At 43.0% G+C, this 21866-nt stretch overlaps 1 protein-coding gene across 4 annotated transcripts in view; it reads right to left on the bottom strand.

The window, feature by feature from the left end:
• CMIP (c-Maf inducing protein) overlaps positions 1-21866 on the bottom strand; it is a 168413-nt gene that overhangs the window by 72167 nt on the left and 74380 nt on the right. For all 4 annotated transcript variants that reach the window (XM_077831130.1, XM_077831131.1, XM_077831132.1 and 1 more), the window contains exon 2: positions 8104-8229. In XM_077831130.1, the coding sequence (XP_077687256.1) occupies positions 8104-8229 (126 nt within the window). The remainder of the gene's footprint in view (positions 1-8103; positions 8230-21866) is intronic.

Here is a 21866-nt window from a genome sequence, read left to right as displayed (position 1 = left end):
TCCCAATGAAACAGAATTGTAACCTGCGATGGAAAGGAAAGGGAATTAGATCCTCCCAAGAAATGCAAACAAGTCCTGGGAGTTTGGGGTGAGCCAGCATGGTTAGTAAGTTGTGGCAACTTTAGTAAATTAAAGTCATTTGGGTTATTTTATTATGAACAGGTGCTTGTGACCATCAGTGTGCATTGTGCTCTGCAGACAAAAGGCAGAAAGACATAATTCTGCCCTAACACAAAGGGGCCTTGCTACGACTGATGCTGGGGGGGAGCTGCTCCCACTTCCTCCACGGCTGAATTTGGTTCATGCTCCCTGCCCCCAAAGAGCTTGCAATCCGTGCACCAGGTCCTGCAAAACCTGCCAGCTGTCCCAGTAGAACAAGTTTGTCAGAGTTCAGTGCTTTTTATTAGAATTGGGAATTGACACATCTGGCCAAAAAAACCCAAACAAAACATCCGCCTCATTATCATACCAGACCGTCTGGGAAAATGACTTTTAGTGACACCCACAAAGAATGGTGAGGACTGAAACAAACACTATACTTCAAAAGCAAGACCGAGTACAGACAACTGGGCACATATAGCAAACACTGAGCCTGAAAGGCCAACGTATCTAAAAGCTTTGGCACTTTGATCATACTCCATGTTTGCTCTTGAAGCAACATCCCTTCCTCCAAAGTGAGGGGGGGGTCATTCCCTGAACCAGGAATAGCTTCCTACCAGGAGAGCTGTCGCATTACCTCAGCTGTTAGCTTGTCAGGCCCCACATGTTGAACTGGATTGGGATAGGTCAATATTTCAAAGGGATACTGTCATAGGGAAAAAGCAGGTTATGTAAGGACCGTGCTGGGCTCTCGCTTCTGACTCACTACTGTGCAGCACCCTGCCACTAGGTTAAGAAGAGACAGCAAAGGCAAATAGGCACATGGACTCAAACCTCTAACACAGCATGCAGTGCTTCCCTGGGTGGACTGTACCTAACTCAGACAAATGCCTGAGGGACATCCCAGTACCACACCTTAGACTGGGGTGGGCAAACATTTTAGCCTGAGGGCCACATCGGGATTCCAAAACTGTATGAAGGACTGGGTAGGGAAGGTTGTGCCTCCCCAAACAGCCTGGCCCCTGCTCCCTATCCGCCCCCTCCCACTTCCTGCCCCCTGGCTGCCCCCCTCAGAACCCCCGACCCATCCAACCCCCCCTGCTTCTTGTCCCCTGATCGCCCCTCTCGGGACCCCCCCCGCCCCTAACCACCCCCCCAAACCCCACCCCCTATCTAACCCCCCCTGCTCCCTGTCCCCTGAATGCCCTGACCCCATCCACACCCCCGCCCCCTGACAGGCCCCCTGGGACTCCCACGCCTATCCAACCCCCCCATTCCCTGTCCTCTGACTGCCCCCTGAAGAACCCCTGCCCTTATCCACCCCCATACCCCCGGCTTTAACCACCCCTTTACCATGCCGCTCAGAGCAGTAGGACTGGCAGCCGTGCTGCCCGGACGGAGCCAGCCACACTGCCGCGCAGTCTAGTGGCTCTCACAGCTGCACTGTTCAGCAGGAACTCACAGCCCCGCCACCCAGAGCACTGGCGGCATGGGGAGCTGAGGCTGTCGGGGAGGGGGCACAGCACGGGAGGGGCCGTGGGCTAGCTTCCCCGGTCACAAGCTCAAGGCCAGATGTGGCCCGCAGGCCGTAGTTTGCCCACCTCTACCTTAGACGCTCATGTCTTGTTACTAAAGCCAGTCAGAAACCAAAATTTCTGTTCCACATTTGGAAGTTCGTTTTCATTCTGAATCGGAAAAGCCAAAAATTCAAAATTTCCTGAAAAATGAAATGAAAAAAATTCAATTCAGAACTATCGAACTGTTTTGGTTTGATAACTTCATATCATAGAATCAAAGAAATGTAGGGCTGGAAGGTATCTCCCGAGGTCATCTACTCCAGCCCTCTCTGCGCCCGGTGGTGAGGCAGAACCAAGTAAACCTAGACCATCCCGAACAGGTGACTGTCCAACCTGTTCTTAAAAACCTCCAATGACAGAGATTCCACATCCGGAAGCCTATTCCAGAGCTTAAATGTCCTTATAGTTAGAAAGTTTCTCCTAATATCTAATCTAAATCTCCCTTGCTGCAGATTAAGCCCATTACTTCTTGTCCTGCCTTCAGTGGACATGGAGAAGAATTGATCAACATTCTCTAGAATAGCCCTTAAACACATTTGAAGATTGCTGTCCTCCAGATGCTTATAAAATTGATTAATATAAAATCATTACATTTCAATGTCAAAATATTATAATGTAAAGTATTAAATATATTATAATGCCTGTAAATATAAAATTAAATTTACTTTTAACCATCTACAACACTGAAATCATTCATTTAGACATTTTCCTGTTGAAAATGTTGTCAAAATCAATACATTTGCCCTGAAATATTTTCATTTTGATCAATTCCCAATGGAAAAATCTGTTACACCAATTTTTTTTTTTTTTTTACCGGCTCTAGTTGTTAAGTACATCACACCTCTCAGTATTTACAGCCCAATACCACACCCCAAAACGTCTTAACTTAAACCCTGGAGTTACTCCAACTTCTAACTGAGACAGAGCAGGATCCAGCCCAGAGTTCCTCTTTCCAGATCTGTACTGATAGTCCTTTGACAGTGGGAAATAGCTAGCGGCATCCAAGTCAGAATCATACACCTGCAACAAAGCCTGAGTCTTAATCCATGTGTCCTGGGGACACTATGATCTGTTTTACAGGGAAAGAGACAGGACAAACGTAAACTTTAAATTGTTTGTTGCTCCTGCCATCGATTTCCTCCTTAGATATGACATTGTTATTTAAAATGTAGGTTTTGCATCTTGATTCTCTAAATATTTATTATTTTATTTTAAATATTATTGTGCATTTGTGAGCATCCTATAGAACTTTCTGTATGGGAAATCCATTAATACACTGCATTCTGGCCTGGTCACATTGGATCAATCAGGATCAGCACCTATCGAAAGCTTGTATTTAGTTATATTCAGTTTCCCATAGTTACACTGGAGTCAGATCCAGTCCCCGCTAACGTAGTCCAATATAAACACTATGGAAGCCCAGATTCATTCAATTCCTTCATCATTTCCTGTGAGGTTATATGATGATACCAGTTTTTCAGAGGAATTACTGTGCATGCAAAGCACCCACTTTTAGATGTTCATTTCTCACAATTATATTAATTTGTTTTTTAAAATAACAAACAGCAGGCTGCTCCATATAAAAATGTGCCATGCCTGCCAAACTCCCTGTACACTGCACAGGGCGCTTTGGGTTCAAACTTGTTATCATTTGTAATAGTAAACAGGTCAGTAAAGGAGGCTATAAAGAGAATGCTATGGAATAAAGATTCAGAAATTAAATTTAACAGAAAAATGAAGTACAAATTATAGGACAGACATGGATGCTAACACCAGTAAGTGAAGTTGAAGAATAAAATAATATTATGGCATCATATGAAAATACTGAAGTTGTCCAACTCCACAGCTGAGCAGGGTTTCTCTCCAATAGATTCTATTACTTAATTGGATGAGGAAGATTCTGTGGTTAGGCTGCTAGCCTGGCCTTGGGAGATAAGGGCTCAGCTCTCTGCTCTGCCAGACTTCCAGTCACTTAGGGAATGTCTCCACAGCAATGCAAGGTATGCCCGCAGCTTGGGTAGACATACACATGCTAGCTTTATCTGCACTAACATGGCGAAAAATAGCAGTGTACATGTGTGGTGCAAACTTCTGCAACATGGAGGTTCTGGGGAGGCTAGTGCACCCCCATTGTCATGTTTACAATGCTATTTTTAGCAGTGCTAGCAAGGGTCTACCCAAGCTGCCATCCCATCTTGGATGGCAGGGTAGCCACATCCACAGTATCTTCACACCTCAGTTCCCCATCTGTACAGTGGGAATAACAGAACTTCCCTGCCTCAAATGGGGGTTGTGAGGATAGGTATCATAAAAAGGCAGAGTAAAAACTAGGCCAGGTTGTGACTGACCTTTGCCTGGAAGCACCATGGCTCTCAGTGTTTCACCCTGTGCAAACTCTGCACATGCAGTTATGTGTGTGTATTTCTAAAAGCCTGGGCCATTAAGTAGTTATTTCAGGTTTGTGCTTTCCACTGTCACCTATACATGCATCAATTCAGTATTAACAGTAAAACTACGTAACATTAAAAATAAGATTTCTACTTCTCATTATTTAATGGATTATAAGGTAGAACCTAGACATAAAAACACCAAAAATGAATAACAATATTGTCACCTCAGTAGTGGCTCCTTTCTACTCTAAAAAAATGTATCTCTAAACAAGTCTCCGTTATTCTCTGCCCCCTAACCACTTGCATTACATCCTTGAACAATGAAGCAACAGAAGAGCTATTAGACAAAAGAGAAATTCCATTTCTTACAATTTTGTAAGTACTTTATACCTAGAAATACTGCAACAAATTTTGGAAAAGTGAGTTCCAGAGCTCAGTAAATACATTTGTATTTATAATTCCAGGTTCTTCAATTTGAGTGGAGCACAGAAGCGCATCTTAAAAGTGTTTCCACCTTTTTTGCTCGAATTTGCCTCTGCTGTCTGTCCTGCATTAGCCGATCATTGGCGTTTAGAGTTGGGGTAGAATGCAGAGGGCTCATGTCTTACATAATAGTACATTAACTGTGCTGGAATGGATTCTTCAGGTTCCAGATTCCATGTGTTCCTGACCCTCAACCTACACTGGAAAGTTCACCACACATGGGCTGCATTGTTCATACAGCTGGCAGGCAGGGAACAGGCAGGCAGGGAACATTCTCTGTCCTAGGTAGTTTCCCACACTCTTCCCCAGGTCCCAGTCTTACCTTCTTATTTTCTTAGCAGTTGCTATGAGGCTGTTTGGGCGGCGGATCAGATGGGGCCAACTGTGTGTTGGGGGGGGGGGGGGTTCCCGCCTGAAAGATTCAGATAGTTGAATTCTAACCTCCAAGTGTTAGTCTACTTAGAACCAAATTTCAGGGATCATTTTTGGAATCTCTCTCACCCCTCACACGGAACCCTTCTGCCCACAGTCCTAATGCATAAGTAAAGGCAAAGACTACGGTCCAGAACCTCAGCTGGTGTAAACTAAAATGGAGTCATGACAGTTTACTCCAGCAGAGGATGTGGCCCAAGATGTTCCCATGGATGACTCTTACTGAGAACAGAAAGTATATTTGCTGTGTTAAAAATCATCACCATCAAGATATTTTTATGGCATTTCAACACCATCCAAAACCCCAGGCACTGGAACAAAGTGAAGGGCTAACGTCAGGGCCTGAGCAATAAGATGTATCCTTAGCCACTGGTAAACCACTCTGCATATGAAAGGACCAGTCTGAAGTAACTGCAGAAGACAGCCAGAGTAATAGGAGTGTGATCTAGCGTGTCCAGAACAGACTCAGAGTCACTCTGTTGTTCCATGTTCCTGCAGAAGCCTGGAATATGGAGAACACAGTTCATTTCAGTGCCTAGTTTCAGATTGTTAATGGGCATCAACTGGGTGCAACTTCAAGTCAATGCTACCTCAACCCTGAGGAAAGCCGAATGAAGATCACAAGAAGTCATAAACACACACCTTGTGAAAGACTCAACGGAGAAGATCCCTGGCTTCAATCTTCCACGAAGCTTATGGGCAATCTTAAACTGCACCTGCACAAAACATGTCAGATGCGGGTACCTGATGCACTAATGGAAAATTAAAAACTGTCTAGTGTGCAACTGTTGTCACCCAGAACAGATTGTGGAACATATCACAACTCAATGTCCTAATCACAAATACGATGGAGGTATTATAGTGATACACTCCGCTACTCCAAGCACAATTATCTGTCTTAGCCACCTAAATGTAAAATTATAATTGTTCTGCTACATCTACATCAGCCATAGGAAGATGATGATGATCAACTGGATTATTTTCTCTTAAAAACCACAACTGTTTATCCCTCAAAGAAGGAAGGAGCCTAATGCTTCCTATGAAGATTGCACTGCAGTCTACTATTGACCAGCTTCCCCGATAATGCTTCAATATTTAATCTGACCAATTAAAAATACTGGAATGTCAGATACAGCTATCTATCATCTTTCGTGGTTCTGATGGACAGCTGATCAGCAGCAGGGCCACAAGTACACAATCAGAAGAGGTATCAAGTTCTGCCAGTGCAGCACTGTTCATATCTTCATGTATATTACTGAACTGCTTCCGGAGCCGCTGTGGTATAGTAAAGAGAGAAATGCAACTTCCATTAGAGTCACCCTTCTGCAGTTACTCACATTTTCACCAGAACAATTTCCTTTGGAGCTGAAATTTTTTATGAGTTATCTCCATTTCAAAGATACTCAATTTTTTTTACCTCCACAGTTTCTGCTGAAATCACTCAGCCGTTTCTGAATTCTATCCGTGAAACACGCGTTCTCGTCCACATATTCCAGTCAGAAGAAACAATGCACACGTAAGAGTCAACAGCTAAACAGATATTATTGAAACTTGATCTATTCTGCAGTCACCACTGAGATCTGAAGAAAACAGGGTCAGCAGTTTTGAAATTATGATTGCTGAAAGATTTTTTTTTTTTTTTTTTTTAAGTACATATACAGTTGGATTTTCAGTTAGCTTTCTTTTCTTGATCAACAGCAGTTTCAAAACTCAGGAATGTGGCGGAGCACTCTGCTCTCAGCTAAACTTGCAATGACCTTAGAAATCCTACAAAACCTTACAAACACAGGAGGAAGTGTGGGATAATGTAAAAATAAAGGAAATAAAGGTGGTGCCTCTTGTTTAGAAACAGGGCTTAAGGAGGACTGAATACAGGAAACTATCTACTATATAACACCACAGCACAGCTGTAAAACAGCTGGTGATGGTAATTAGAATGTTACACAACAATCAGACATAGGGAAACGTGCCCAAGGACACTATCCTCATATGAATAGCACTTATCATTAGACGTTTCATCCAGAGATCTCAAAGCGCTTAAAAAAAAAAGTGAGCATCCCTAGTCCCAATTTCAAGGTGCGAGAACTAAAACACAGAGATTAATGGCTTGTTTTTCAGACGTGCTGAACACCCACTGACACAGCTGTTCAGGACGTGTCCCACCCAGAGTTACACGGCACGTCAGTCGCCAAACTCTGAAAAGAAACTAGGTCCCCGACTCCAAAGTCAGGGCCATATCTACTGAACCATGCCGTTTCCCTGAAGCTCTTGGAGATCTCATCTGAAATGCATGTCTATCAAATGTCTATTAGTGTCTGTCCTCCACAATCTCTTTTTTCTGCTCCATCATGTGGTGTGTGGGAGTGACCAACTTGCTTCTTCAAACTGAGAATGCTATGAGCAAGTTCTAAGAGTAAGTAAGACACGCAGTTGAGGTGTCTTTGAGGGCTGGCTGTTTTTAAATAAATCCTAGCATTTTAAAGAACTACATAAACATTTCTGCCCCACATCACCCCCGGTCACCTACCCACAGGGTGGTAATGGAATTATCCATTTCCAAACAGATACTTGAAAGTTCAGACAACTGAGCCGTCTGATTAGTTGAACCTTCTAAGGTGCTTTTTTCTCTAAAATCTAATGGCATTCAATCTCACCTGAAGTCTTTACATTAAGAGTGGATGTTTTTATAAAAGATATTATTTAAATTTCACTGGAAGTTCTGTGCTCTTGGCCAGGAATTACAGAGTGAAATTCTATAGTCTGTGTTATTCAGGTTGTCAGACTAGATTATATTGGACCCTTTGGGCCTCAAAAATCTATGAATTCTCCCACAAAGCGCTGTCCTGTTTAGAAAATCTGCTGCAAGTTTAAGTCATCTTGGCCCAACAATTCCCATTCTTCACTATCACTTTAAAAAAAACAAACATAGCAGGCACAGCAACCCAAACAATCTTGAATGGCTTTGAATGTGTCACCTCACACAAATCTGTTGGTAAGTAACCAACTTGACCACAGTGAATTATCTGCCCAGTGTCAGCCTGGCTAATCAGGGCTAACATCTCAGACTTGGCAAACAAGGATCAAGTGATTAATAGAGAGTTGTTCTTTCATGTTTACTGTACCTGCAGTAAGACTGTACCCCCAGGGATTGTGAGCTGTAAACAGTACTTAGGGGCATTCTCCCAGGAGAGTAGCTGAACGTCTTCAATAGCACTGTAGGAAACTGAGTTTTCCATATACCCAGTTGGCTGCAAGAAAAGAAACAGAGAAAGAAAGAAAGAATAAGCATTTACTTACTCATAAAAAGTTTCACAACATGGATTCAAATGCTTTACGCCCCAGAAACTGATCCCATCGTATTTGGTGCTGGGAATAGCTGTATAGCATCTGGTTGCCTTTGATGTTCTGAGCCCATAAGGAGTGGGTGATGGGCAGCCGGGGAGTACACACCATTAGCCATTCCCCTCTGGAACATCAGGCCCAAATCCTGGGGAGGTCACACGTGAAATTGTGCGTGACCTCACATTCGCTCCACCTGACCCTGTCACGCAAACACTGAACAAACTTGGTGGAACTGGAAGTTTAATGAGGAGAGAACCTGAACCGACCCCTTGCTAAAAGAAAAGGAGTACTTGTGGCACCTTAGAGACTAACCAATTTATTTGAGCATAAGCTTTCGTGAGCTACAGCTCACTTTATGCATCCGATGAAGTGAGCTGTAGCTCACGAAAGCTTATGCTCAGATAAATTGGTTAGTCTCTAAGGTGCCACAAGTACTCCTTTTCTTTTTGCGAATACAGACTAGCACGGCTGTTACTCCGACCCCTTGCTGTGTCTGGAGTCAGGAATAAAGTGCAGAGAAAGCATGTGGTCAGAAGCTTGTGAGAAGTTCTTGTACAGGTCATTCTACAGAGTTATCAGTCCATCCCTCGCATGTATGGGAGTGTTAAAGTCACAAAGGAGTAGACAAAACCAGGAAACAACTGAGGTTATTAATCAAGCCTGGGGAGGAGGCTACAGTTGTTGATCACGCCTGTCTACACTGCAGCAGAAGCAGGCTTCCTAGAGGCGCGCTAACTTTGCTCAAACCAGTGCCTTCAACATAGCAGTGTGGCGGCACAGGCTAGCTGCCAGAACATGTACCCAGGAGGTGGGTGGGACTGTACTTGGGCCACTAACCCAAGCCGCTGCCCATGCTGCCACAGTCATGTTGTTATTTTTAGCATACTAGCTTAAGGAGAGCTGAGCTATGTTAGTTTAACTGCGCTGGGAAGCATCTTCCCAGCTGCTGTGTAGACAAATCCTGTACAAAATGTGTTGATTTGGATTGGTTAAATGAATTTGTGAGCTCAATACTGAGCAGGATTTGAGTTGAGATATGCATGGGTGTGTCTGTAGGAGGAAGATACTTGGATTGTATTGACAAAATAGGAGTGTAATATAGTTAAGCTGGGAAAGATTAGATTTGTATTAATGGACCACCGGTAAACAAATTCCACTGTACACTCTCACAAACCGATGAAAAAATATTTCGATCGATGATCATCGAAATTTACACATAAGCAACATTTCTTTCTTTGCCTGAGAACTTAACAGAGTTTGTTTTAAGGATATTTACATTTAATATTTTGACAATTTGTGTTTTATTTGAATCTCAACATCTATGTAATTAATTATTTTTGACACCACCCTCCCCCAACCATTGTCCTCCATAATTTCCAACAATGGTGAAAATTTAAATCCATAAAAATAGGGAAAAAATGCTTTAAAATAAACATCGATATTATCTGCCAAAATTATGAAGAAAAGTTCTTCCAAACCTAAATGTATTGTGTTGGTTTTTGTTCTGCCTTCTGCTTACAAAGCTGACCAAGTTCATTATCAGATCTAGAATACTGACTCTATCAATGAGTCTTTGGGCTCCAAAGGTGTCTTCTACGCACCTGGCAGAGAGCGGTGGATACTCACTCAACCAACAGCTTCAAGATTTAGGGCTTGTCAACACTGGCACTTTACAGTGCTGCCACTTTCTCGCTCAGGGGTGTGAAAAAACACCCCGCTGAGCGCAGCAAGTTTCAGCGCGGTAAAGCGCCAGGGTAGACCGTGCTCCCAGCGCTGGGAGCCATGCCCCTCGTGGAGGTGAGTGTTTTAGAGCGCCGGGAGCGCTCTCTCCCAGCGCTCTGCCGCGACTACGCAAGCCACGTTAAAGCACGGCTGCGGCAGCCCTTTAACACTGCCAGTGTAGACTAGCCCTGATAATCAAAGGCAGCCCCCCCAACTGCTTACAGCTGCTACATTTAGAGGTCAGTTTCCTGAAGAGGTTGCCACTGCCTGATTACAAGTGAGAGTCACAATTAAAACAAACAAAAAAACAACATGCTGCAGTGAAATGTGTGATATGAATCAACAGTGAGGAAACTAAAAGTTAAATACGAAGCTTCTTTTTTAACCTCCCTCACCAATCTGAGGTATTAGAGCAGACAGTACAAATACTACTAGGATATATTCTAAATAGCTGACATTTTATTATTTTCACATATATAAACAAACACATTTAATCCTATACACACACACAAAGTAGGTACACACATACATTCAGAGATATAGATGTGTACGTACACACACACACACACACAATTATTTGAGTTAATCCAGTGCTACACAGCAATCCTGAGACACTCCACTGGCTGCACTCAGGGCTCATATAGATGGAGAAATTGTCCAGCGTAGCTAGTAGAGTAACTTTTCTGCTATGACTATGACCGGCCCTTAGACTGAGCCCTGCTTGCAATAAACAATAGGTGTTTATTATTCTTAATTATGTATTATTTTCTCAGTATTTCTGGTTTACGTCTAATTTACATGTTCTGAATATATTACTCCGCCCTAGTTTAAATTATGTTAATCAACAGTCTTGCAATAGGCTATAAAGAAAATGAAAAAAAAGAAAAAAAATCCTGTCAAAACTACGACTACCTCTGGGGCAAACAGGAGCAGCTCTAACAATCACAACAGAGGATCTTGTGGGTGAGTGTGAAATAAGCAAATTCCTTTTGGAATGTAGCTACTTTTTAGCTGCACTACTTCCTTCCATAAGGTAAGTGGGCGTTGTGTATGAAAAATCATACTCACTTTCACTCTTTAAAAGTATACAGAAGCCCCTTATAAAACGTCTGCCAAAATGCAGTAAATGCCCCTATAATACAAGATTACTACGACAAAACCATCAGCTGTCTTTTTAGCAAGAAAAAAAAAAAATAGGAGTGCAGCTTAAAAAAAAAACCCTCTTAAAAAAATGTTCTGAATAATGCCTGTTGTGGAAGTGTAAATTTTATACAACTCTAGTGATGAAACATGTTCACTGTCTCTTTAACAAAAGTTTGTTGTGCAGGAAGTATGATAAACTTCTGTTTATTCATTTACCCACAATATTGTTCCATGCTAGTGACTGGCGTCCCAGTGGTTTTTGCTGAAACTGTACGTCAGACGTTGCCTACTGGAGAGTAATTATCTTGTTCTCACAGGAAAGCAAAAGCCCAAGACCCTTTAGAGATCAAGACTATGACACTCAGGGAAAATATGAAAAACAGCATGAGCAGGGTCTATTAGGCTCAGGAGACAAAAGTTTTCAACAACACGCTTTCAAAGAATGGCGGGGCAGGGGGAATCCAGCACCAGCAGCAGTAAATATCAAATGAATAGTGCAGGAGCAATGCAAATTGTTCTCTAGGGCACCCACCCTGTGTGGTGCTGAGTGCCCTGAGCTCCCATTCCCTTCAAACGGGAGTTCAGAGTGCCCAGAACCCCACAGACACTAATCTTGAGACAAAGATTTTTCCCAAAGCTTTTCCCGTAACTGCCTTTTTAAACTGTCACAAAGAGAACTGACCCAGTTCAATCACAGCTCTGTAATCTTTCAACAACTAAATCTCATCCCAAAGACTGAACATCAGCTGATATTCATTAACCAACACATTTAGAAAGAGTAAGATAATGTACAACCCAGCCTTCTTATTAAAGGATCAAAACAAAACCATTAGTCATTAATAGATATTTCTATTTTGTTTTATTCTCCCATAGCCAGAGTATTTTTTACCTTAAGGGCTAATTTATATACCATTTAAATATCACTTCTGCCTCCCCCTGCTCCTTTTCCCCTCTCCCCCCACAAATGTACTTCAACTCGGTTTCAAATCTTCCATCACAGAGAATGGACTGGATTTTGTCACAGTTTCAAGGGTAACTGCACTTGTATCTCCCCTCCCCGCTTGTGGCCACTCAGGTCTCAGGCCTCTATCTATCTCTCAATAGGGACCCAGGTCTCACTCCCTTCTGACCAGGGTTTTAAGGCTACACAGCTCCCTGCCTTACACTGTGATATCCCCAGCAAGCCAGTCAGCCTAGCACCCAGCACCTGCGCTTTGCTTTCTCTCCCAGGACAGGTTTCAGAGTAACAGCCATGTTAGTCTGTATTCGCAAAAAGAAAAGGAGTACTTGTGGCACCTTAGAGACTAACCAATTTATTTGAGCATAAGCTTTCGTGAGCTACAGCTCACTTCATCAGATGCATACTGTGGAAAGTATAGAAGATCTTTTTATACACACAAAGCAACATATAAAAAGACCTTCTATACTTTCCACAGTATGCATCCGATGAAGTGAGCTGTAGCTCAAGAAAGCTTATGCTCAAATAAATTGGTTAGTCTCTAAGGTGCCACAAGTACTCCTTTTCTTCTCCCAGGACAATGACAGGATGTTTACCAGTGACTGCACAGCTGTTCCAAAGCAAAGTACATTTATTCTGAGAGCAAAAGCATCACCAAGAAAACATACACAAAACAATAAAAGGAATTAAATGCTCACTAAATCAGGAAACGCCTATCTCCAACATGGAGAGTCTGGTAGGCCAAAGTCTTTCCCTTCTGCAAAGGTTGGCACCGCCCTACGACACCAAGTCCTGTGTATGCTGTATCGAAAGGAAGGCTCTGGGTTTGTTTAAACTCAGTCTTTTATACCAAAAGCCCTGGTTTGTCCCCCAGCCTCCAGAAAACAGGTAAAAAACGTCCCTTCCTCTCTACCTAGCTTCAAAGGCTGGAAATCTTCATAGCCAGCATTGGGATTGTGCATTAATCACCCCCGAGTGATTCCAGATTTCACAGGAACCACCACCCACCCACCCGAGTGAGCCAGCAACACACAAATACACATCACCTGTACTGATACAAATGGCTATGAATATTCTTCAGCTTGTACTGTCTGGCCCATCTCATCATAAAGGCTTTGAGAGGTTTTCATGCTTTAAACATAAAATACAATATGGTCCCCAAAAGACACCGCAAGTGGTTGCAATATCTGTCACGGTTGTGCTTCCACGGCACAACCTTGATAAGGAAATTTACATAAATATAAATGAGAATTTTGAAATGCCTTCCATTTTAATGACGTAAAGCCATCTTTGCAGCATGGGAAATCTCTCTTAGATTTGACATATTTCAAGCCCCAGACACCCAATATATCCTCCAAAATACCACATCTGAAAATTTTAACTCTGTTTTGCAATTGTAACTGCAGCCGTACTGCACAAAGACCCTTGAGACGGTGTTTTTAGATCCTGTTACATACCCATGGCCACATTTCACACTAGGGGCTGTGGAGAGGCGCATGACACCAGCAGGAGCTCTGGGAGGGTACCGTGCCTGAGTCCCACACAGCACTTCCCAGAGCTCTAGGGAGCTCCATCACGACACTACACCGTCCTTTTCAGGAGCAAAGCCTTCATTTTGTCCCAGGCAGTGCCAGCCTGGCTGGTCAGTGCAGGGGGCCTTTACCACTTTGGAGTAGCCAGCACCACACTGGGAAGCCCAAGAACTATACTGTGCCTATCCCTTACACTTGGGAGCAAAGGCTTCTTTGAATGCACCTTCATGGGACTGAGCAAAATTTAACCTTCTATCAAGAAAAACAATTTAAAATCTAATTTATTTTTTATTATTTATGCAAATGTTTTCATTTTTACATTTCACTCGGCTTCGACAAGGAAACTAGGTTAGTCAGTTTCATGTTTATGTACAGCTGACAAGCTCTTTGCTGTTGTTTTTGGTCTGCAACATGGCAGGGAATTTTTAAAGGTGGATAGAGGGCTGGCTAGATTGTCGGGCTCAATGGGTAGTGATCAACAGCTCGATGTCTAGTTGGCAGCCGGTATCAAGCGGAGTGCCCCAGGGGTCGGTCCTGGGGCCAGTTTTGTTCAGCATCTTTATTAATGATCTAGACGATGGGATAGATTGCACCCTCAGCAAGTTTGCGGATGACACTAAGCTTGGGGGAGAGGTAGATACACTGGAGGGTAGGGAGAGTCCAGAGTGACCCGAACAAATTGGAGGATTGGGCCAAAACAAATCTGATGAGGTTCAACAAGGACAAGTGCAGAGGACCTGGGGATTACAGTGGATGAGAAGCTGGATGTGAGTCAGCAGTGTGCCCTTGTTGCCAAGAAGGCTAACGGCATATTGGGCTGCATTAGTAGGAGCATTGCCAGCAGATCGAAGGAAGAGATTATTCCCCTGTATTCAGCACTGGTGAGGCCACATCTCAAGTACTGCATCCAGTTTTGGGCCCCACACTACAGAAAGGATGTGGACAAATTGGAGAGTCCAGCGGAGGGCAATGAAAATGATCAGGGGGCTGCAGCACTTGACTTACGAGGAGAGGCTGAGGGAACCGGGCTTGTTTAGTCTGCAGAAGAAAAGAGTGAAGGGGCATTTGATAGCAACCTTCAACTACCTGAAGGGGGGTTCCAAAGAGGATGGAGCTGGGCTGATCTCAGTGCTGGCAGATGACAGAACAAGGAGCAATGGTCTCAAGTTGAAGTGGGGGAGGTCTAGGTTGGATATTAGGAAACACTATTTCACTAGGAGGGTGGTAAAACACTGGAATGGGTTACCTAGGGAGGTGGTGGAATCTCCATCCTTAGAGGTTTTTAAGGCCCGGCTTGACAAAGCCCTGGCTGGGATGATTTAGTTGGTATTGGTCCTGCTTTGAGCAAGGGGTTGGACTAGGTGACCGCCTGAGGTCTCTTCCAACCCTGATATTCTATGATTCTATGAAAAGGCTTTTTATTTAAATTAAAGTTAAATCATGGAAACATTTCCATTTACATTAGCTTTTGTGAAACCCATTCTCCCCACAAGACATACATACCTTTCTCTTCAGTGTAAGAGGAACCGAGAATTTTTGTCCTTTAAAGAAAAAAATGTTGCATTTCATTCAGTTTCATAAAGATTGATAAACCATAAAGCTTTGAAGCCAAGTGACTTTTCTGATCCAGGACAACCAGATACCAGAAGACACAAAGGATTAAATGCTCATAAAATTGAAGAAACTTTCAGACCCAAATTTAAAGTCAGCCTTCCTTCAGCTTTTCTGGGAAGCAGCAGCAGCCTATACAATAAAACAAAAATCTGCACACTTGTTTCCATAGGAAATTGACTAAAAAGGAAAGAATAAACATGATGTCCACTGTTAAAATGAGACTTGTATGCATTTACACACAATAACGTACTAAATCTTCAAGAGCACCACTTCGGCAAGAGACCGTCTAGAACAGATGCACCATACAAATAGAGGGAATCATTCACATGAGATGTGACAGACAGATGTACATATGTACTAGGGGAGTATGATAGGTAACCCTAAACTATCCTATGACTTTCCCAGGGAGATACCCTTGGTGGAAAAACATGGTATTCTAACACACTCTCCATCACTATCAGATGTCTAGGTCTCATTTGGCTGTTCTTGTTAGCAAGGCATTTAAATGCATGCAGTTCAGGATGATGAATATGCCCTATTATGTATAGCTGTCCGTATCTGTATTAGTGCCCAATCTGGTAAAGTGCACACCACCTCCTGGGAAATGCTGATTGCCCTCACCTCCAACTGGAGTGGAGGTGAGGGTGCTCAATTACACCTTACAGGGTCATGGACTAAGGAATTGCTGACAATGGCAGCCAGCATGAAGAATCTCTGACAATACATGAATACATCTATGGCTCAAGAAAAGAAACAGCATATTAGAAACTGCCCCTTGTCCCTACAAAATCCAGAGGAATTAACATCTGATCTGGCCAAATATAAGCGACAGGAAGACATTTATCAAGTGCACCTATTGACAATGTGAGGTCATGATATCCAGCTCAATACAATTTGGCTAATTCTTGATATGGAAGAAATGTATGGTTATTCATTTGTCATAAACAGGTGGAAGTCAATGTTAATCTCATGAAGATTAATATGATAAGAGACAAAGTCTAGTAGCAGGACTATACACACACCTCCACGGTAACATTAGCGTGCAATGACATGGAAAATGAGAGTTTTAGGTTTTCCTCTGAAGCCCAACCACATTTGGATCAAGGGCAGCAGTTCTCAAACTTCATAGCATCATGACCCCTCCCGTTCTGACAACAAAAATTACTACTTGACCCCAGGAGGGGGGGGAACGAAGACTGAGCCTGCCTGAGCCCTGCTGCCCTTGGTAGAAAGGGGGGGCCAAAGCTGAAGCCCAAGAGCTCCTGCCCTGGGCAGGGGCATATAACCTTAGCCCTGGGCGGTGGGGCTTCAGCTTCAGACTTGCTGGGGCCAGGGCCAACATGAGCCTCAGCAACCCCATTTAAATGGGGGTCGCAACCCACTTTGGGGTCCTGAACCACAGTTTGAGAACCCCTGATCTAGTGCCAGGATTCTTCATTAGGTGAATCATGGGATCTGCTGCAGTACAGCAAGTCCTTTCCTAGTTGGATTGTTAAGCAAAAAGTCTTATCACACAGCTCCACAGCAAGGGAAACCAAGGAGAGCTCTTTGGTTCTGGATGAGATGCACCGGAGTCAGGGAAACGTGAGCTGAGGAGCACATGAAAGGGTCTGTGTTTCAAAGATGGGGCTATTCTTGTAGAGGGATGGCACCGTGTCACTAATTGAGGTAAAGCTAAATGCCATCAACAGAAGCTGCATTTTCCTGTATGCCTCTGGGTTTGCTTTGGTCATTAACTTTTTTTTTTATGCCTAGGAGAAAGAGTAACACTATCAATTTGATCACAGTGGGCTAGATCTTCAATGCAGCTATACAGTTTACACTAGCTGAGGAGCTGGCTCCATGTATCGTACATTATGCACACACATGCTGTAACCTAGGAAATGCTAATGAACAACAACAGGGAATTCTACCACATTTATCTATACATAGGGAAACACACATGTCCCATGTTCAATGCAGTATAGGTTGATTCCAACAAAAATTAGTTATTATTTGTGTTACTGTAGCAACAAGGAGCCCTAGTCATGGACCAGGATCCCAGTGTGCTAGGTGCTGTACAAAAACACAGAACATAAAGATGGTGTCTTCCCCAAGGAGCTAGTTTACAATCTGATTTACTATGTGATTTAATTAAGCAAAGGCCCAGATCCTTAGTTGGTGTCAATCCGCAGAGCTCCAAAAGACTGTAGTGGAACTACATTGATTTATACAAGCCGAAAATCAGGGCCAGAAATTCATCTGAAGTTTAGCTCGGCAGCAGATCAGGTGCAACTCCACTTTTTCTCCAAATATTTAAGGATACATTTTAATGTGACAGCCTGCAATCCCAGGTAACACTGTCATTTAACAAACCAAAAACGTGGATGATAGTAGACTGCGCACAAAGTACTTTCATAATTTGCAATGCGTTTGATGTACCAATCCCATGCAGCCACACGCGATGGAGAGAACAAAACTGTCTGTCACACAATTGACAAGAAAAGCTAGTCTCCGCCTCAACATGAAATAATCTCTCCAATGTCTGAGTCATCAGAGCAACAACACGGGGGCGAGGGGGAGAGAGAAGAGAAGAAAGAGGATGGGAGAAAAAAAATCTTGAGAAAAAATAAATGCAAATTGCTTCACATGTTGAATGAATATAAATGCTTCTATTAATCATATTTCATAAGCAGCTAACAGCAGCACGAGCTGACACTCAGACTTACACCATCACCTTGCATCTATGTGAAAGCAATGATCTGGATATGAACAATTCTCTCTTAGAAATTCACCCTCAAAAGGGGGAAAAAATAAAGTCATTTTACAGGAAATGTGCTGTGGGAGAGGAGTCAAGTTGGCAGAAAAAAAAATCTGTTAATGGGTTGCTTAAAAAACAATGTTATAAAATCCATGTATGCACTTTCTTAATAGGGGAGGGGAGTTATTTCTTTCATTGTCAAACCCAGTTGAGGAACCAGTGAGAGCACGCTGTTTTTATTTTATCCATAGAATTATTTGACTTTCAGACAGTAAGATGAGAGGTGTATCTTAATGGCTTTGGATGATGCACAGCCACCAACAAGAATACTCTGCCTGAGCAGCTCATAAGAAGTCAATTTCCTGCTTTGGGAGGAGGGTTAATGTGACAAAGTGACATCAGGGGGATCTTTAATGTATTGAACGATTATGGACTGATGGGCTGGCATTTGAAAAGCACACTCTGCACGTATGCTGGAAAGTTGTCCCTCTATGTATCGTGCTACTGCCAACAAGTGTTGAAAACAGCCACTCTGCTGATGTGGGAGGAGCCATCCATGTGCAACACGTGGTGTAGGAAGGAGAGCTGACCCCTCATAGAATTAGGGACTTGATCACATTTTGCAACTAAGTCTGTTGAACTCTATTGATTCAGTGCACACTACAGGATGACCATCAGCGGAGAGAAGTGGGAAGGGGAGGGAGCCACACTTGGCACAAGCTGTTATACGTGGCAAGGTTTTCTAACACAGGCCAAGCCCAGGTGGAAAGCTTTGTTCTCCAAGCACCTGATCCTTCAACTCTCATGGATGTCAATGCGAGTGAACGTCATTCAGCAGCTCGCAGAAAGCTGTGAGCCATATGACAGACATATAGGGACTGCTCAGCCACAAGGAGTTTCTTCCTACAGAGAGTGGATAGTCATAGAATCATAGAATCATAGAATATCAGGGTTGGAAGGGACCCCTGAAGGTCATCCAACCCCCTGCTCGAAGCAGGACCAATTCCCAGTTAAATCATCCCAGCCAGGGCTTTGTCAAGCCTGACCTTAAAAACTTCCAAGGAAGGAGATTCCACCACCTCCCTAGGCAACGCATTCCAGTGTTTCACCACCCTCTTAGTGAAAAAGTTTTTCCTAATATCCAATCTAAACCTCCCCCACTGCAACTTGAGACCATTACTCCTCGTTCTGTCATCTGCTACCATTGAGAACAGTCTAGAGCCATCCTCTTTGGAACCCCCTTTCAGGTAGTTGAAAGCAGCTATCAAATCCCCCCTCATTCTTCTCTTGCAATAAAAGTCAAGCCTTTAATGTCAAATACTTCGTAATTATAGAGCATCTTCCACCAAAGGATCCCAAAACACTTTACAAACTCCAACCAGTAATCTCACAACAGGGAGATACCAGAGATAGAACACAGAACAGCCATACTGGGACAGATCAATGGTCCATCTAGCCCACTAACTGGGCTGGTGCCAGGTACTTCAGAGGGAATGAACAGAACAAAGCAATTATTGAGTGATCCATCCCGTCGTTCAGTCCCAGTATCTGGCTTAGGGACACATGCATGGGGTTGCATTATTTTTTGAACCTAGTTATACTTTTGGCCTTCACAACATCCCCTGGCAATAAGTTCCACATACTGACTGTGCATTGTGCAAAGAAGTACTTCCTTTCATTTATTTTAAACCTGCTGCCTATTAATTTCATTTGGTGACCCACGGTTTAAAAATTCCAAACCATTAGTCTCACAACACCCATGTGAATGACTATCCCCCATGTACCAATGAAGAAAATGAGCAACAGAAAGATTACTCCGCATCAATTGCGGGGGCTCAGTACTTCTGAGGATCATGCCCTAAATGGCCTGCCCACGGTCACACAAAGTTTGCCGTATCCTAGACATGTGATTTAACTACAAGTCCATCCTTCTTACCACTTAAATTATCTTACTGTTTTCTTAACACGGGGAACCATTTATCCTAATTCGTGTAGCTTAGCTATTAATACCCATATTGCTATACATTTTGTGATTACTATTTTCCCCCTCCCATCCTTTGTCGTGTCTAATAGGATGGTAAATTCTTCAAGGAAAGGACTGTTTCGTACTATGGGTATGTAGAGCAACTAGCACAATGGGGCCCCTATCTCAGTTGAGGCCTCCAGGTGCTATTACAAAACAACTAATTAAAAAAACAAGAAGAAGTTGGCCAACAAATAACAGAAAGCCTGAGAGACAACTGAGTAGAGGCTGATGTGCATTTAACAACAACATCAACACAAACCGTATATAAAGTATAGAAAACAAATCTATATATTTTGATTGTCCCCCTCTCCCTTCCTATGTTGCCTGTCTTCTTGGATTGAAAGCTACTTTGGACAGAGAAATTGCAAGCATATTGTGTGCCCTTTCAGAACAGCAATAATAAATAACAGTAACAGCAACAACAAGCACTCGTTGCAGAAGCCGCTGGGCACATGCACACATTTATAAAATAATTAAATTGTATATATGCACATTTTAAAAAAAACACACCACTCTGCCCTCAATAGGCAGCATCAATAGACAAGCACCCAAACCTCTAGCTAAATTTCCATAGCAACAACGATGTGACAGAAAACACTCCATCCGCAAACCACTGAGTCAAGGCTGCCCTCCGTTTTCAATTATCTTCAAGCCAACACTTAGTGAACAGACTGGCCTTGCACTGTGCCATGAAATGCATCAAACTCAAGTACTGGCAGACTAGCGAGGCAAGCAAGCACTACACTCGAGGACGTTCCATTGTGCACCGACCCCGAGGTATCGTCTAAAGCTAAACTAAAATGCACGGCAACAAAGTATTGGCTGAAAGATGTGGTACTCGCAAAAACAATCATCATCCCAGGCTCTTCTAAACTGGTTTTAGGGCCAGGGACTAGATGTTTAGCTCAGCACCATATGAACTGAGGACGTCTACTATGATTTCTCCCCAGTATGGATAGGAAACCCCAACAACCACTGCAGCAGCACTGGTTCAACTAACCTGTAATATACTGACTCTTTTATGGCTCAGCCAAAACAAAAGATAAGGGAATTACTACTACTGCCAGCTAAGGAAAATCTCCAACAATTGCACTGTCACAGCACACGTCCATTACAGGTCTGCCAACACCATACCAATGGAGTGCTTTATGTTAGGAAATTACTCCAAAGCTCCTAATTTCAGCCAAAACCAGACCGTAATGGATAGATGCTTTAAAGTCCAAGAACACATAAGTACAACTTCCGTTGTTAGGCAAGCCATGCAGTCTCAAAACTTTTTTTGGGCAAAAACAATGTTGCTGTGTGAAAGACATGTGAGTCATCACAAAAGCCAGCAAGATAACCCACCGTTACATGCACTTAACAGAAGCCCTGCAGTGGCTTCTTTGCTAAGGGTATCTCCTAGAGCTCACATCTGGGACCTGCTAACAGAAGAACATCACCTAGTCTCAAATATGAAGCTGGCACACAGGACAAAAATCTCTTAAGCACCAGAGACCAGGCCATATAAACATATACAGATTACTTTGCTATGAAATAAAAAGACCAGCACACATCTCTATTTAATTTTTTTTTAACAGCTCTAACAATTGAGAAACCATTGTTTTAGTCAAAGGCAGTAACACATTGTCGTTGCATAGTATCTTTTCTTTCAAGGACACCAGGAAAGCCAGAAATAGGCACCTTTGCCAAAGAAAAATCTCCAGACAGTGGCAACAATTCCTAGAAAGGTGCTGGGACTATCATCCCTTGTTTGGCATAGATCAGCTATGCGTCTTTCACACAGGATCCCCATCTATCTATGCCAG

The sequence above is a fragment of the Eretmochelys imbricata genome, chromosome 12, assembly GCF_965152235.1.
Source record: "Eretmochelys imbricata isolate rEreImb1 chromosome 12, rEreImb1.hap1, whole genome shotgun sequence".
NCBI lineage: Eukaryota > Metazoa > Chordata > Testudines > Cheloniidae > Eretmochelys > Eretmochelys imbricata.
Note: the sequence above shows the minus strand (reverse complement) of the source record. Positions and strands in the feature narration are given on the sequence as shown.